At 44.7% G+C, this 14,501-nt stretch overlaps 1 protein-coding gene across 6 annotated transcripts in view; it reads right to left on the bottom strand.

Moving 5' to 3' along the window:
• The window catches only part of ZKSCAN1 (zinc finger with KRAB and SCAN domains 1), a 38,619-nt gene extending 24,775 nt beyond the window's left edge, over nucleotides 1–13,844 (bottom strand). Inside the window, exons 1-6 of one of the 6 annotated variants that reach the window (XM_049699269.1) lie at nucleotides 13,459–13,843; nucleotides 5,037–5,554; nucleotides 4,633–4,786; nucleotides 2,515–2,606; nucleotides 2,116–2,242; nucleotides 479–1,274 (exon numbers count right to left, since the gene is read on the bottom strand). In XM_049699269.1, the coding sequence (XP_049555226.1) occupies nucleotides 1,252–1,274; nucleotides 2,116–2,242; nucleotides 2,515–2,606; nucleotides 4,633–4,786; nucleotides 5,037–5,462 (822 nt within the window). In that variant the 5' untranslated portion in view covers nucleotides 5,463–5,554; nucleotides 13,459–13,843 and the 3' untranslated portion in view covers nucleotides 479–1,251. Of the gene's footprint in view, nucleotides 1–478; nucleotides 2,243–2,514; nucleotides 2,607–4,632; nucleotides 4,787–5,036; nucleotides 5,555–13,451 lie in introns of those variants that run through there. The other 5 variants (XR_007472155.1, XM_033426553.2, XM_004268899.3 and 2 more) reach the window with 5 other exon arrangements.
• Between the last annotated feature and the right edge of the window lie 657 nt (nucleotides 13,845–14,501).

The following is a 14,501-nucleotide window of genomic DNA, read 5'->3' on the forward strand; positions in this document are numbered from 1 at the left end:
AGAACTGGGAAATGAGAGGGCAGGCGAAGTGTGGAAAGGACAATGGAGGGAGCATGCAGAGAGGCCGGGAGCGAGCAGAGGGAACAGACCAGGCGAGGAAAGAAGGAAGGGGTGAGGAATTAAGGAACGTAAGAGGTCACAACTCATGGTTCTATAATTTGGTCACCCAGTAATTAATCTGAAAGAATAAACACACATTAAAAAAATCATAGTCCAGGGACTTCCCTGGTGGCCCAGTGGTTAAGACCCCGTGCTTCCAATGCAGGAGGGGCGGCTTCAATCCCTGGTTGGGGAACTAAGAGCCCACATGCTGTGAGGCTAAAAAAAAATTTTTTAAAAAAATGATGTTCCAGTTCTAATTAAGAATTTATGAGTTAAAAAAAAGAGAGAATGGACAGGTCTTTCCTAGAAAATGACAAGTGGTATTACCAGAAAGAAAGGAATGCAATTAATTAAAAAAAAGCAAATACTCTGCCAATTCTGTGAGATTTTTATTGACAAGGTGATAGTTAACAGGCAAAACAAGGAGCGCTGAACCTGGCAGGTTACGCAGAACTTCAGACACAGAAACTAGTTTCTCTCCACCAGGGAGAGCGGCACAGAGCTGACAGTGCTCAAGCAACAGGGATGAGGGTGAAGAAGCTGGTTGGGGCATTAGTACATGTAACTGAAACCTGCACTGACAAACGACTGAGAACTACTGAGAACAAAGAGACTGAAAACAATTCCGGAGACAGCCCACAAAGGACGTAATATAAGACAAGATCTTACGAATGCAGAGCTGATCCTCTGATTTTAGCAATCTGCCTGTTAAAACACTGGAATATATTCTTATTGTGGACTGCTACATTCTGTGTGCCACACTGTTTTTTAAGTATAGACTAAAAATTATTCAGTACAAAAACACTATTTTATATATGTTTACATTTGTCTAGGAAAAAAACAAACTATCCCAAATCTATTCTTTATTTACTTGGCCTTAAGAAACCTTTCCACGTGAGTGTGCACTATCTCAACGCAATCACTGAAGGAGCTGAGTATCTAACCCCTGACTTGAGTGATGAAATCACCATAAATACTGACCTGCTCATAAGGAAGAGGAAACTGGTCTACTTCTTTTGAATTCCAAGCCTAGGTCCTTGATGATCTGGATAGTTCCCCGGCTGTTCCCAATGTTTTGTTTTGCTTTAAGTTAGCAAGGGGTGGGTACTACCCGGCTCACAAACAGAGATCAGTTTTTTGGCTTAATTTTCACCTCGTCCAAAGAGCAAGTACTAAGAAACAACAAACCCCAGTTATCCCTATGGTTCAAAACAAAACTTGAGGTTTCTGTATTAACATCCTTTCTTCATAACTTCCCTTCATTCACCCTACCACTGCCCTCCCCAGGCAGAAGTCTTAGGAAGTGGCCTTCCCTATGACAGGACTGATCTGAGAGCTTCCTGCAGTACTATCTCCCAGGGGTTAAGACCTAATAGAGACAAATGGGACTGTCTGTCAACTGTGTCACCTTGTCTTATCTGGTTGATGCCTCTTAGAACTTCTTTGTTCTTACTACACACTCAGGAGCCAGAGCTCTTCACAGAAGATCACCATTAGGTTTGGAATCTGGGAATCCTGACCAGGTGCAAGTTCATGGAATTATACAGAACTGTCGTGGAGCAGCGCTCACAGGATGCAAGACTGAAAGCCCATGGCAGGATGCAGTGTAGGTTCAGGAACATGGTCCCAGGTTAGGATTAGATTGATGATCAATTCTCACCTGGCCCTCTGTAATAGGAAATACAGACACTCCCCTGACAAAAGCATTTAGTTGTATCCACAGGGAATGAAGCAGAATCCTCAATGGTGACAGAGTAGTTGAAGAGGTGGGGATTCAGAACATAAAATTATTTCTGCTTTCAAACAGCAAAAAATACCTAGAGGTAAAAAATCCACCTGGAATCAGGAAGTCCCAGTACCAGGTTTTTGGGATTAAAGAAACTCAAATTGTTCTCCTTCTCTATCTGGTCTGAAGAAATGGGCTCAGTAGTCTCTACCACATCAGAGATCCCAGAACTAACAGAAAAAGAGGCAATACAATCTTATCAGACAATAATCCTGCAGCCATCTTACCCTGGGAAATCACGTTCCCATAATTCTCCTGCCTGGTGTCCCTATTCAGATTCCTCCGAGCCAGGTTCTGACATCCCCATTCCTCCAGGATGAGGGACACGGCCATGTCCTCGATCTTCACCATTGCCTGAAATAACACGAGATCCCCACACTCAGTTCTCCCAAAGTCCAGGGACAGTCCCACTGCCCGAACCTGGAGTCAGGGACGGAGGTGACTGCAAACCTACAGGATGCTGGGAAAGAAAAGGTGACCATGCCAGGCTCTAGTGGACAGGTGGGAGTGGAGCTACTCTGTGGGCAGGGACATCAAGAGCCAGTGTCCTGGTGAAGACCGCTGAAAGAGCTCCAGGAAGAGGCAGATGTGAGGGACTCAGGAGGGCAGAGGGGCCCACAGCTCACCTGGGAATCTGCCGAGAACAGTGCAGATGCCATCGCCTGGTCTCTGGGACCCCCCTCGTGATGAGGGGCAGGAACGTGGGTGGCAGGGAGAGCTGAGGGAGGAGAAAGGAGCTGTGAGTGAAGCCAGCTCTGCCCTGGGCCTCCCTTCAAAGAAGGGCCCAGGGGCACCCTCTTTCCTGTACCAGCATGCCCAATGTTCAGTGTTTAACTATAGAACTGAGAACTACAGAGAATGGAAGAAAGAAAAGGCATGATCTGTGTCTTCCCAAGACCTCTGTTCTTAAGCAGGAGTAACAAGGAGTCATAAAAGGGCCCTTAAAATCACCTGGTCCAACTCCTTCATTTTAAAGAAGGGGAAACCAAGGCCCCGATAGGGTAAACAACTTGCGTAACATCATCCTGGTTAAGAGGGCAGAGCCAGAACTATAACCCGGGTTCCTACTCTCAGCCACAGAAGTAGGTAACACTCAGCCCACATTCAAGTCTGGCTCATAATTTAATTTTCTCCAGTCCAACAAACAGTGTACCAGGACTTCAGAATCCCATTCAGTTGTGGAAAATGCAACAGTTTTAAAAATCTTTAGTAGTAATATCTTGAAACACAGAGAAGGAAGGGGCTCTTCTTACTTCTGGGTAAGTTTCAGCCATTTTTTGTCCCTCTACTTTTCTCCCTCACTTAGCCACAGTTTTTGGATAAAACACACACATGGTTCGAATGTCAATGAGACATTTACAAATGTATAAGGGTCTGGGTTGACACTCATCTAATAAAAGACGTCTACAATATAGGGTCACATTAACTGCGACGTGCAAGAAAAACTGGAAAAATTTTAAACGGCAAAATCAAAATCCTCCCTTGCCAAGTAATGTTAGATTTGAAAATGTTACTGGTGAACAGATGATGTTACTGTGCTGCAAAGATACTAGAAAAACTAATTTGAAACGGAATTAGTAAATCTTGTAACTATTTCAGAATATACAGCAATAATATAAGCTAAAGCAAAATGTAGAAAAAGATCAAGTACCTAGCACTTTAACCCGCTGAGAGTTAGGAAACGCTCTGGAAGATGAGCAGCACAAAGAGAAACTGAGAATAAGTGCATATGCCTCAATTCCTTCAAGAACTATTTATGACGTAACAACTGTATGTTCCAGGGTCTGGAAAGCTGTTACTCTGGTAACCTGAATCAGCCCTAATCTGGCACTTAAAACCACGAAGATCCTCCTCCGTTTCCTGACTTCACCTGGTGGAGTGTGGGGAGAGCTCACAAACCCTACGAGGACCTAACGGGACTGGGTGGACAGTGGTGGATAAACATCACAGCGCACTGGTTGGCTCACAAGGCTTTCTCCAGCTTACGAGCGCTGGCTATCCTGCAGAATGCACGGAAGACAATACTTCCTTAAGCTCTAATATTCCTATCCTGAATGTCATCATAAATAAACACACTGGTTAAGGACTGTGCCTTTGTCAACTCTTGCTGAACAACCATACTTTTAGCATGTTATTTTTTTTTCTTTTACTGATATTCTAGGTATCAACTTTGATCTTAAAACTGGTTAAAAATATTGTATTTCCCTCAAAGGAAAAAAAATTCAACTGATTTTTATTTATATGACCCTGAAGTGATTTTTTTTGCCTCATTTTCCTCAACCAAAAACAAAATATTTTTTCCATCCTTTTCCCATTCTTTGGAATTTTTAAAAGTAACCTAGAAATAGAGTGATGTTACACAGTATTTTATACATTTTAAATAAAATGAATTGATAAATGATCCTTTTAAAGATAATTTATGACATACTAGGGTGTTGGCTATATTTCATCTCTTCCTAGGACTTTCCTGTAAAAAAAAAAAACCTGCTAGACATCCAGAATACTAACAATTCAACAAATAATATAATGTCCACCCAAGTTCATTATGCACATTTCACTTACCTCCTTGGTAACATTATTTAACTCCTGAAATTGGCCTGTAAGTTATATTTCCTCTGATATTTAGTAATAACAACAATAGAAATAAACATGTTTCTCTATTGCAGGCATTTAGCAACACAGAGAGGGCACTCCCATCCTGAATAGTTTGCTTCTTTCCCCCCATGTGAAACCTTGCTTCTTACCCCGTGGTTGTAAGAGGCGGGGTTTCCGAGATGAATGCTTGAAATGGGACTGGGTGGCCTCATGAGGAAGGTCAAAGCTCGAGGACTCCTGTACTGGATCCAGAGGCACCATCCCCCTTGCGAGCATCTCAGGTCCATGAACTTGACCTGGGACCTGAGGACAAACAGGGTGGGCTTGTGGGTAAATCACTTTTTAAACAGGAATTTAAACAAGTGAAAAAAGACACTAAATATACCAGTGGCTGCAGGAAGGACAGGGCCAGAATACTTTTTAATATCCAAGCAGAAGAGGATCAAAGCACCACAAGGACTATTAATACGAACTTTAAGTCAGTAACTTTCTCTCTGCTTCAGTCTCAAACTCCACGTGCTGCTCACACATGACAGGTTTCCCCTCTTCTTACCTGCTGTCCTGATAAATCCAGCTCCAGATCTTCCAGAAGGGTCACAGCCTCCTCTCCACTATCGGGACGGTATTCCTGCAGCCAGACTTGGAGCTCCTTGGGCAGAATGGAAAGGAACTGCTCCAGCACCAGCAGCTCCAGGATCTGCTCCTTGGTGTTTATCTCTGGTCGCAGCCACTGGTGACAAAGTTCCTTCAGTCGACTCAGGGCCTCTCGAGGCCCAAAAGTGTTCTGGTAACAGAAGTGCCTGAACCGCTGGCGGAAGATCTCCGGGTCGGGAGGAGGAGACTCCTGCAGACTGGCGTCCTGCCCCCACACGTGCTCTTCCTCATCCTCCTCCTCGACCTTCACTATCACGATGCCGTCCTTCTCCTGGGCAGCGTGGGGGGACAGACCGGTGGCTTCCCTTGACTCAGCAGTCATCATTCAGGCTCAGGGACCTGACTTGATCCAAACAGGGTCTGTGCTCTCCTTTCTGTCCTGGGAAATGTTTTCTGATATCTGTTTCTGTACTATTCCTGGAGGAGTAAAAAAAAAAAAAAAAGTTATTGGTACCTTTATGAAAAGTGACCTGTGCTGTTAATATTTCATACAAGGCTACACCTCAAGGCATTAAAAATGCCTCTGGGGGCTTCCCTGATGGTGCAGTGGTTAAGAATCCGCCTGCCAACACAGGGGACATGGGTTCGAGCCCTGGTCTGGGAAGATCCCATGTGCCGTGGAGCAAATAAGCCCGTGCGCCATAACTACTGAGCCCGTGAGCTACAACTACTGAGCCCGTGTGCAACAACTGCTGAAGCCCGCGTACCTAAGAGCCTGTGATCCACAACAAGAGAAGCCACCGTGATGAGAAGCCCGCGCACAGCAACAAAGAGTAGCCCCCGCTCGCCGCAACTAGAGAAAGCCTGCGCACAGCAATAAAGATCCGACACAGCCAAAAAATTAATTAATTAATTAATTTTAAAAAATGCCTCTGAATAGCAAAGGGGGAAAAAAAAGCCTCCAGAGCCACACAGTTTTCCCTGTCACTCTAGATATTAAGGTTTGCAAACAAACTTCCAACTGGCAAATTCCCCCCTCAGGGTGTTTGCCTGAGCACCGTCCCTCCAGGAGGAGGGCAGGCTATGACATCATGTGTTTACTCGCTAAGCCCAGTGAGAGCGGAAAGTTAGTGGGGTGCCAGGCACCCGCTTCAGCAGCACGCTAGCCATCTTACCCCCTCCCACAACACGCTTGGAGCACCATCTCACAGATGACGTGACTGCGGCTCGGACGACTCAAGTGATTTGCTCAGGAGCAGGAGGCTACCTACCTAGCAGTCAACACTCAAGCCAAACGTGAAGGCCAGGACTTACTAACCCACCATCTAGCTATTTCTATTATTTTTATAGGTGCCTTGGTCAGTACGAGATAATCCACTTTGGACAGAGAAAGAAAATATCAAAATGTCTATTTATATTTTAAAAGTGAGAAAAAATAAACCATATTTAATGTACAAATGGACACTACCAAACTCACTTGGTCTAAATGCTGAACTGCCACATGTCACACATGAGACAAGTGTGTGGGGGGGTGTGAGCAAAATGGGTCAAATGACACAAACTTCCAGTTATAAAATAAGTTAAGTCCTGGGGATGTAATGTACAGCATGGTGACTACAGTTAATAATAATACTGTACTGCATATTTGAAAGCTGCTGAGAGTAGTTCTTAAAAATTCTCATCAAAAGAAAATAAAATGTAGGGGACTTTCCTGGGGGCAAAGTGGTTAAGAATCCGCCTGCCAATGCAGGGGACACAGGTTCAAGCCCTGGTCTGGGAAGATCCCACGTGCCTTGGAGCAACTAAGCCCGTGCGCCACAAATACTGAGCCTGCGCTCTAGAGCCCGTGAGCCACAAATACTGAGCCTGTGTGCCACAACTACCGCAGCCTGTGTGCCACAACTACCGCAGCCTGTGCTCCTAGAGCCCGTGCTCCACAACAAGAGAAGCCACCGCAATGAGAAGTCTGTGCACCACACCGAAGAGTAGCCCCTGCTCGCTGTAACTAGAGGAAGCCTGTGTGCAGCAATGAAGACCCAACACAGCCAAAAATAAATAATAAAATAAAAAGAAAAATGAAAAAAAGAAAATGTAACTATGGTGACAGATGTTAACCAGACTTACTGTGGTGATCACTTTGGAATATACACAAATATTGAATCGTTATGTTGTACACCTGAAACCAATATAATGTTACATATCAATTACATCTCAAAAAAAAGGACAGACAAGCAGCTTTAAAGATTCTTTCAGAGAAACTACAATTAGGGAAATACTAACAATGCAAATACACACAAACAAGAAAACTGCACAGCAATTTTTGTTTGTTTGTTTTTTGCGGTACGCGGGCCTCTCACTGTTGTGGCCTCTCCCGTTGCGGAGCACAGGCTCCGGACGCGCAGGCTCAGCGGCCATGGCTCACGGGCCCAGCCGCTCCGCGGCATGTGGGATCTTCCCGGACCGGGGAATGAACCCGTGTCCCCTGCATCGACAGGCGGACGCTCAACCACTGCACCACCAGGGAAGCCCTGCACAGCAATTTTTAACTCAGCCAGGTCAGAAGGTAAAAACAAATGTGGAACTAAATCAAACTTAAGAAGTCAACCGATAAGTGAGAAAGTAGCTGAATTTCAAGAACAAAAATTTAACATGGTTGGTGGATAGGATCAATCATGAGTTGATAAGCAGAGGCAACAATGTGTCGCTTCCATCTGAACTGACAAGTCTTTGTGAAGCATCTTTTTTTCCCACCTCTACGGCCATCAAAATTAAGCATCAAATTCAACTTTTAGAGACAGAGCATCCAATTGTTCTATAACAAAGAGATAAGCCAAGAGTTTTAAACTAGCAAAGTATTTTTAATTACACGGCTCTCACTGAAAAATTATTAGTAATTTTGATGGAAAAAGGATCATGTACGTTGAAAGCACAAATTTTTTTCTAGAATAGCACAACTTAATGTATTTTTTTAATGATACAAAACACTGGTACATGTATATAATTTTTCTAAATAGTTTTTACTGACAGGAACGTGTGACCAGAAAAGTTTGGAGATGACTGTTCTAATCGCAAAGAATATGATTTTAATCTGAGATTTATCACAGGATTAGTTTTTTTTCCTCTTTCTTTGGTCCTTAATGAAAACCAGAAATCCTTATTAAAATAGCAGTCTATAATAACAATAAAGAATATTACATTCAAAAAGGCTTACTACATAAATGTAAAAACATTGTGGGAATTAAGTCATTTCTCCAATGATTTTAAACTGGTAAAAATCCTGTTGCAAACCATCTTCTAGACCTTCCCATCCACTCCTTCAGACCTGTTTTGCACTCCACCCACCTTGCTGCAGGAAATATATTTTGTTTTTTAACTTCAGAGCAGCTTTACCTGGAAAGTCCTTACAGTTACGAGTATTCAATTTCCTAACCATTTCTGCAATCTACAGTATGCAAAGTGTCCTGCTAGACTGAGGGGAATAAAAAGATGATAAGCACCATTCCTATTTTTACACAAATAATTACAGTACAAAGCAGATGTGCCAACAGTTCTAAGGAGGTTACAACCTGAGTGCTGGAGAAGCCCTGAGGAGTGACTGACAGCTACAAGGCAGCTTCCAGGAAACAGCCCCCCTGGAGCTGGGACCCAGAGAGGAAGAGGCAGCGAGTAGGGAGTCCAAGAGATCACCCCTTTGGCTAGCTTTCTCCCAGCTGGAGGCTAAATAATTCCTATAAGGCTTAGTCTCTTTATTTCATTCTGAAAAGTGAAAAGCAAGACTATCTTTTCCAGCTATGCCTCCCAGAACTGTCTTCCACCACCCTAATCCAGGCTCCACATCTCCTGCCGAGACTAGGGCCTTAGCTCCATACATTTTCTCTAGCGTCCATTTCTCCCCTTTCTAATACGAACAACATACCAAGGTCAACTTAGTATTGCCAAAGTATGCTTCTAGGCATTCCCTCCTTCCCCTCAGTTACTGTCAATGAATCCCTGACATCTACCGATTAGTGTTCAAACAACACACCCCACTCGACCTTTCCACCCCCATTACTTTCCTTAGTAGTGATCCCCTATGTTTCAGCCTACTGGGCCCATTAATGTTCCCCAAGCATAGGGCGTGACTTTGCATCTTCACCCCTTTGCTGGGACCAATCTCTCACCTTTATCCACCTCTACTGGCCAAATTTTCACTCACCCTTCAAGATGTACACTGTCTCCTGACATTCTGAATTAAATAAGATATCTTCCTCCTTTGAACACCCTTGGTACTTTCTCTGTTCCTATCTTAGGCACGTCTACTCTCCTTGTATTATCATTACTTGAGCTGCAGTTCCTATCTCCACCTCCCAGCTAAACCCCTCAAGAACAAGGACTTTTGTTTATTTATCTTTTAGGGAACTGGGGAGACTGTTGAACGGCACAGAAGAAATAAGAACAACTCAGCGGCTTCCCTGGTGGTCTAGTGGTTAAGACTCCACGCTGCCAATGCAGGGGGCCCGGGTTCAATTCCTGGTCAGGGAACTAGATCCCACATGCCGCAACTAAGACCCAGCTCAGCCAAATAAATAAATAAATATTTAAAAAAAAAAAAAAAAGGAAAAGAAAAAAGAACAACTCAAGCCATTACAGCGCCCCCTGCCGTCTTATTGCCTTTAGTGGCAATTAGTGATCAGACAGCCCAGGAACATCTCATCACTCAGGCGCAGAATCTCACCTTCCTTGACTCCTCTCTCCTTACATGCATTCAGTCTCCAGGCACCAGGGAGAAGTAATTCTTTGTTCATACTTATTTTTCTGTCTAGCTCCATGGAGGCCAGCTTCCTCTCTTTGGTGCCCTGCCGTCATCCCCCCACAGTTCACCTCCCACCTTGCTCTCAGATCTTCTTCATAAAACTCTAGAGCCTTGTAGTCAATACTCCCCAGCACCTGGTCCCAGTTTCCCCATCAAGCTTCATTTCCCATGAATTTCTCTCCCTCCCCTGCCATGAACCTTTTCCATCCAGCAAAATGAGTCTACTCAGTACTTCCTAAATATGTCTTGTATTTTGAACACCATCCTTTTCTCCCATGATAATGCCTGGGATTTCACTCCCAGTCTTCTCTGACTTTTCAAATCCTACTTATCCTTCAGAGCTAAGCTAAAATGCAACTTGCCCCTCATCTGTTCAAGAGGCCTCTCTCTAGTAGGCATTATAGGAAGAACCAATGTTAACTGAGTGCTTTCTATGTACCAGGCATTTCACACAACACCCTCAGGAGGTAGGTACCATTGTTGTCTCACTGTATAATGACAAAACTAAGGTTTACAGATGTTAAATAACATACCCAAGGTCACAGAGCAATTGAATGGCAGAGCGAGGATTTGAGATTAGGTCTGTGGGACCCTTCAGCTCAAGCTCCAACCATCATACCAAACTCATTCTGTCCCAACATGTGGGGTAAGGAAGGGCTTCTGTGGACACACGGATTCTTTCGAAGAGGAAGGCCTACGAAGGATGACCACTCAGGAGTGGGCCTCACCTGCCATCCACTGTTTTCACTGGAGAGCTGCATGACTAAGGAGACACAGCAGGAGATGCAAGTGGGAATCATCTAAACTCTAACCAGGTGGGACCTTCAAAAGAGACAACTGAGCAGAGCTAGTGTGGCATCTAGTCTGGTGTCAGAAATCTCATTTATGAAAATTCTGTTCCATCTTAGGCATTTAAGGAGACTAAAGGAAAGGAATCTTAATTTGTGCCCACACCTTAGCCAGTTTTGAAGAGTAGGATGCTCCTTGGGTCAGTGGGACTCAACAGGAAGGAATTCTGAGGAGGAAGTGAGACCTAAAGGGACAGAGATGAGGGCACGGCCACAGTCCCTCTTCCCCCAATTTTGACAGGTACCCTCCCCCCCAACATTTCTCTGCTCCTACTTTGGGCAGGAGAAAAGTCACAACAGCGGCGGAAGGGCTGGGTTTTATTTTAGGTTTCAGAGGATCTGCGCACACAATCTTTTCTCCTCTCTCTAAACTCTATGCCCTAATGGTCTCCACCAAGCATTTGCTATTCAAGTTCTTTCTTGGTAATCTAATTTTTCATGCCGTCTTCTTCGACTGGACTATTGTTAAGAGTATGCGTCTTTGTACCTCTTAGACCACTTAGTATGACCTCTTTGCAAGCACTAGTTTTTAAAAAATACTTGACTGAATGTTACTCTTTTTGGCGCATTCACATAGCATTCAAAGTTGCCCTCAAATTACAGGCGTGGAAGAGTTTCACTAAGCTGTATCACCACTTACCAGCTGATTTTAGGTTTAGTTACTCTAAGTACAGATGTTTCTTCTCTGGGTTAAAAAACAGTATTTGTCTCACAGAGCTGCTGTGAGGATTACAGGAGTTAACATATATGAAGCACTTCAAACAGTCTCTGGCATTTAGTAGGCACTAGAGAAGTGTTTTAAATTTTTTCAATAAACTTAAGAGATGTAACTATACTTTCCAATTTTCAGCCTGCTTAAAAGATTAAGCAACAGGAGAAATCCTGTAATAGTGAAAGTAGCACAGGGTGGAACACCTGAATTCTAGTCTCCCATGAATAAGAGTGAGTCCCTCCCTGGGTGAGTTATTTAACCTCTCTGACATCCAGTATCCTTATCTGTCAAATTGGGGTGGGGTGGGGGAGGGAACAGAGGAGCAGAAAACTACCTCTGGGGTCCCTTTGAGCTGAAAACCATTCTGACACACTATCCGATTTAGATAAGATTACCCCCAGTACCTGGTTCTCCCCGAAGGTAAATACGAAAGATTTTCTTACAAAAAAGGCTTGGAGTTACAAGCTCAGTTTATTCCAAAGGCTATTTTCTAAACAGGCCAGTATCTTTTCCAGGGCATAGTCTTCAAAGTTTAAACTGCCTCCCACCCATTTCTGAACAGAGCTCTAAGATGTTTTAAAACATGAAAAAGCCTACCTTTAAAAGACAACTAGCTACCCAAAGAATACTGATACTCAGAATGAAAAGGTAACATTTAACATAACACTCATCTGTATTTAGATACAATATAAAGTTAGAAAAAATTTAAATGCTTAGATCAAGTAGGGAATCAGCAAAAGACTATGATATTAAGTAGCTAGCTTCCCTGTTTGTATTTTAACATTGGTGAAAACTGCCTGAAATAATGAACAAGCATCGTGCATAGTAATTCAGAGACAATACAAACTTGGAGAAACATTCTGGGGCAAATGATTATCATGGTTCCCTAAGTAATAAAGCTATTTCTCCACACGTGGCTGGCAAATACAGTAATAGGGCTTTGTTGACTGGTTACAATGAATCCTCCACAATTCAATTCGACAACTATTTACTGACCACCTCCAATCCGCCTAGCAATAGTCTGTACAATAAATGCTTTCTTTGGTCCCAGGCCATGTAACAGCTGCTCTCTATAATGAAAGTATCTTATTGAGTACTGGAGGCACTGCAAGAAACGGAGGGCAGGGGGTCAGTGTCAGGCTGAACTGTAGCTGAATTTTTCAATTACATTGACCAAATTATCTCAAAGTTGGAAGGGCCTTTGGAGAAAACCTAGTTAATTTGATTGATGACAAAACTGAGAGTTGGCGGAAGTGTCTTATCTTATCCAAGGTCACTCAGTTAATCAGTCTCCTAACGGCCCCGCGCAATTTCCACAAATTCCTTTCACTCTTCACCCCTTCCAAGTCAGGCAGAATAACTACTACCCAGAAGTGGAAAATCCACCTCATCTACCGGACAGCTCGTTTTCAAAAGCCTTCGAAATAGTCCATAAAGCTGAAAGAGAGTGGGATGTACATATTACCTCTACTAGACCCGAATCATTTCTTTACCCACTCTGACTAGGTTTCAAAAGCTCTTTAATCACCGCTCGGGGGTGGGGGTGGGGTGCGGAGAAGCAGGTGATCTGGAAACACGTATGCGGCACCTTGAAACGTGTCCATTTCTCTCAGCCTTCCGCATTTTTCACCTCGAGATCCTGCAAGGACCCCGAAAAAAAAAATCTCTCACTGGAATCAAAGCAAATGGCGACGAAAGCAGAGCAGAACACTCAGACAGGGGTCGGTTCGCTCGCGACCCGGTTCTCAGAAACGTCAAGCGACGATGACGACACTGCAGGAAAGGGGCCCGGAAGGGGCCCGCAGACGGCCTCCCAGGACCCCCGGCCAAGGACCGTCGACCCCTCCCCGCCTGGGCCCGCGGTGGGGAGGGGACGGCCTGGCCTGGGGCGGGGACGCTGGCACGGACTCGCTTCACGCTGCGCCCCGGCCGCCCGGAGGGGACCCCGGGGCCTCAGTTGCAGAGCCCACCCCCACGCACACACCCCTGCGGCCCCGCCCCCCCCCCAGAGGCCGGCCCCACCTCTCACCGTGAGCCCCGGGAGCGGCCTAGGGGCGCTGGGCGAGCAAAGGGAGCTGACTCTGGGGCTCAGGCCGGCCGAAGGGCGCCGCGCACGGATCTAGGCCCTCTTGACGCCTCGACACAGACACAATGAGTCACAAAGGCCGGAAGTGTGTCAGCACCTCGTCTTCCGGGACTGCGCCGCGCTTCCGGGTCCTCTCTAGGAGCGCGGGAGGTTTTGGAATCTCGGTTCCCGAACGCTGGACCAGTCTCGTGCCCTGCCGTGGTCCCATCTCCCGCTTTGGGGTCTCCGCCCTCAGCCTGTGCGCCCCGTGTGAAGGCTGGGAACGAAGGAGAAGCGATTCAGGCCTTTCGAGATACAAACAGACTGTCCAGTTCTGACACCAGTCCATCTGATAATTCGATTTCTCCTTTTTCATCTCTGGCAGTCCTTGTAGTAATTATAGATATTACCAAGCAATAATAATACGTAATAATTGTATGTCTGTGGCAGAGGAGCTGAAAGAAGGGTGTACACAGAGGAAGGTCAAAGTGAAGCCAGCGGTGGCTGGTTTCACAAAACTGCCGTGGTAGTTTCTCTCGGGCCCTGAAGATGTCTGACAATTGAGTGGGTGGTATTTTTAAATACTTGGCGTGTGGATGAAGGACGTCTTTCTACAACCAAGCTAGTTACAGGTTCTATGTTCTGCTCATGTGAGATATGCTATTATAGCGATTTGAAAGAAGTTTTCAGAATAATAACAGACACTTATGCCTTCAAGGTGCTTTCACAACCTACAACAATTATGGCCTTCACCTGGCAAGATAAAGCAGAAATAATACTCTGCCTGCTGAACAAGGGTGACCACAGGCTTTAATGATTGTGACTTTGCTGTATATTCCAAGGCAAGTTTGGGGGAGAGACTGAACTTAATAGCTTGGTTGCATGACTCCTATTGCTTGGAAGAGATTACTTTTTAAAAAATATTTGAAAACTAAAAGGCAATTACAGTGTCATTAAATGAAAATTGCAAAATGGAGAAAAATAATCAGCTGTAATCCCTCCATCGT

The sequence above is a fragment of the Orcinus orca genome, chromosome 16 (genome assembly GCF_937001465.1).
Source record: "Orcinus orca chromosome 16, mOrcOrc1.1, whole genome shotgun sequence".
Lineage (NCBI taxonomy): Eukaryota > Metazoa > Chordata > Mammalia > Artiodactyla > Delphinidae > Orcinus > Orcinus orca.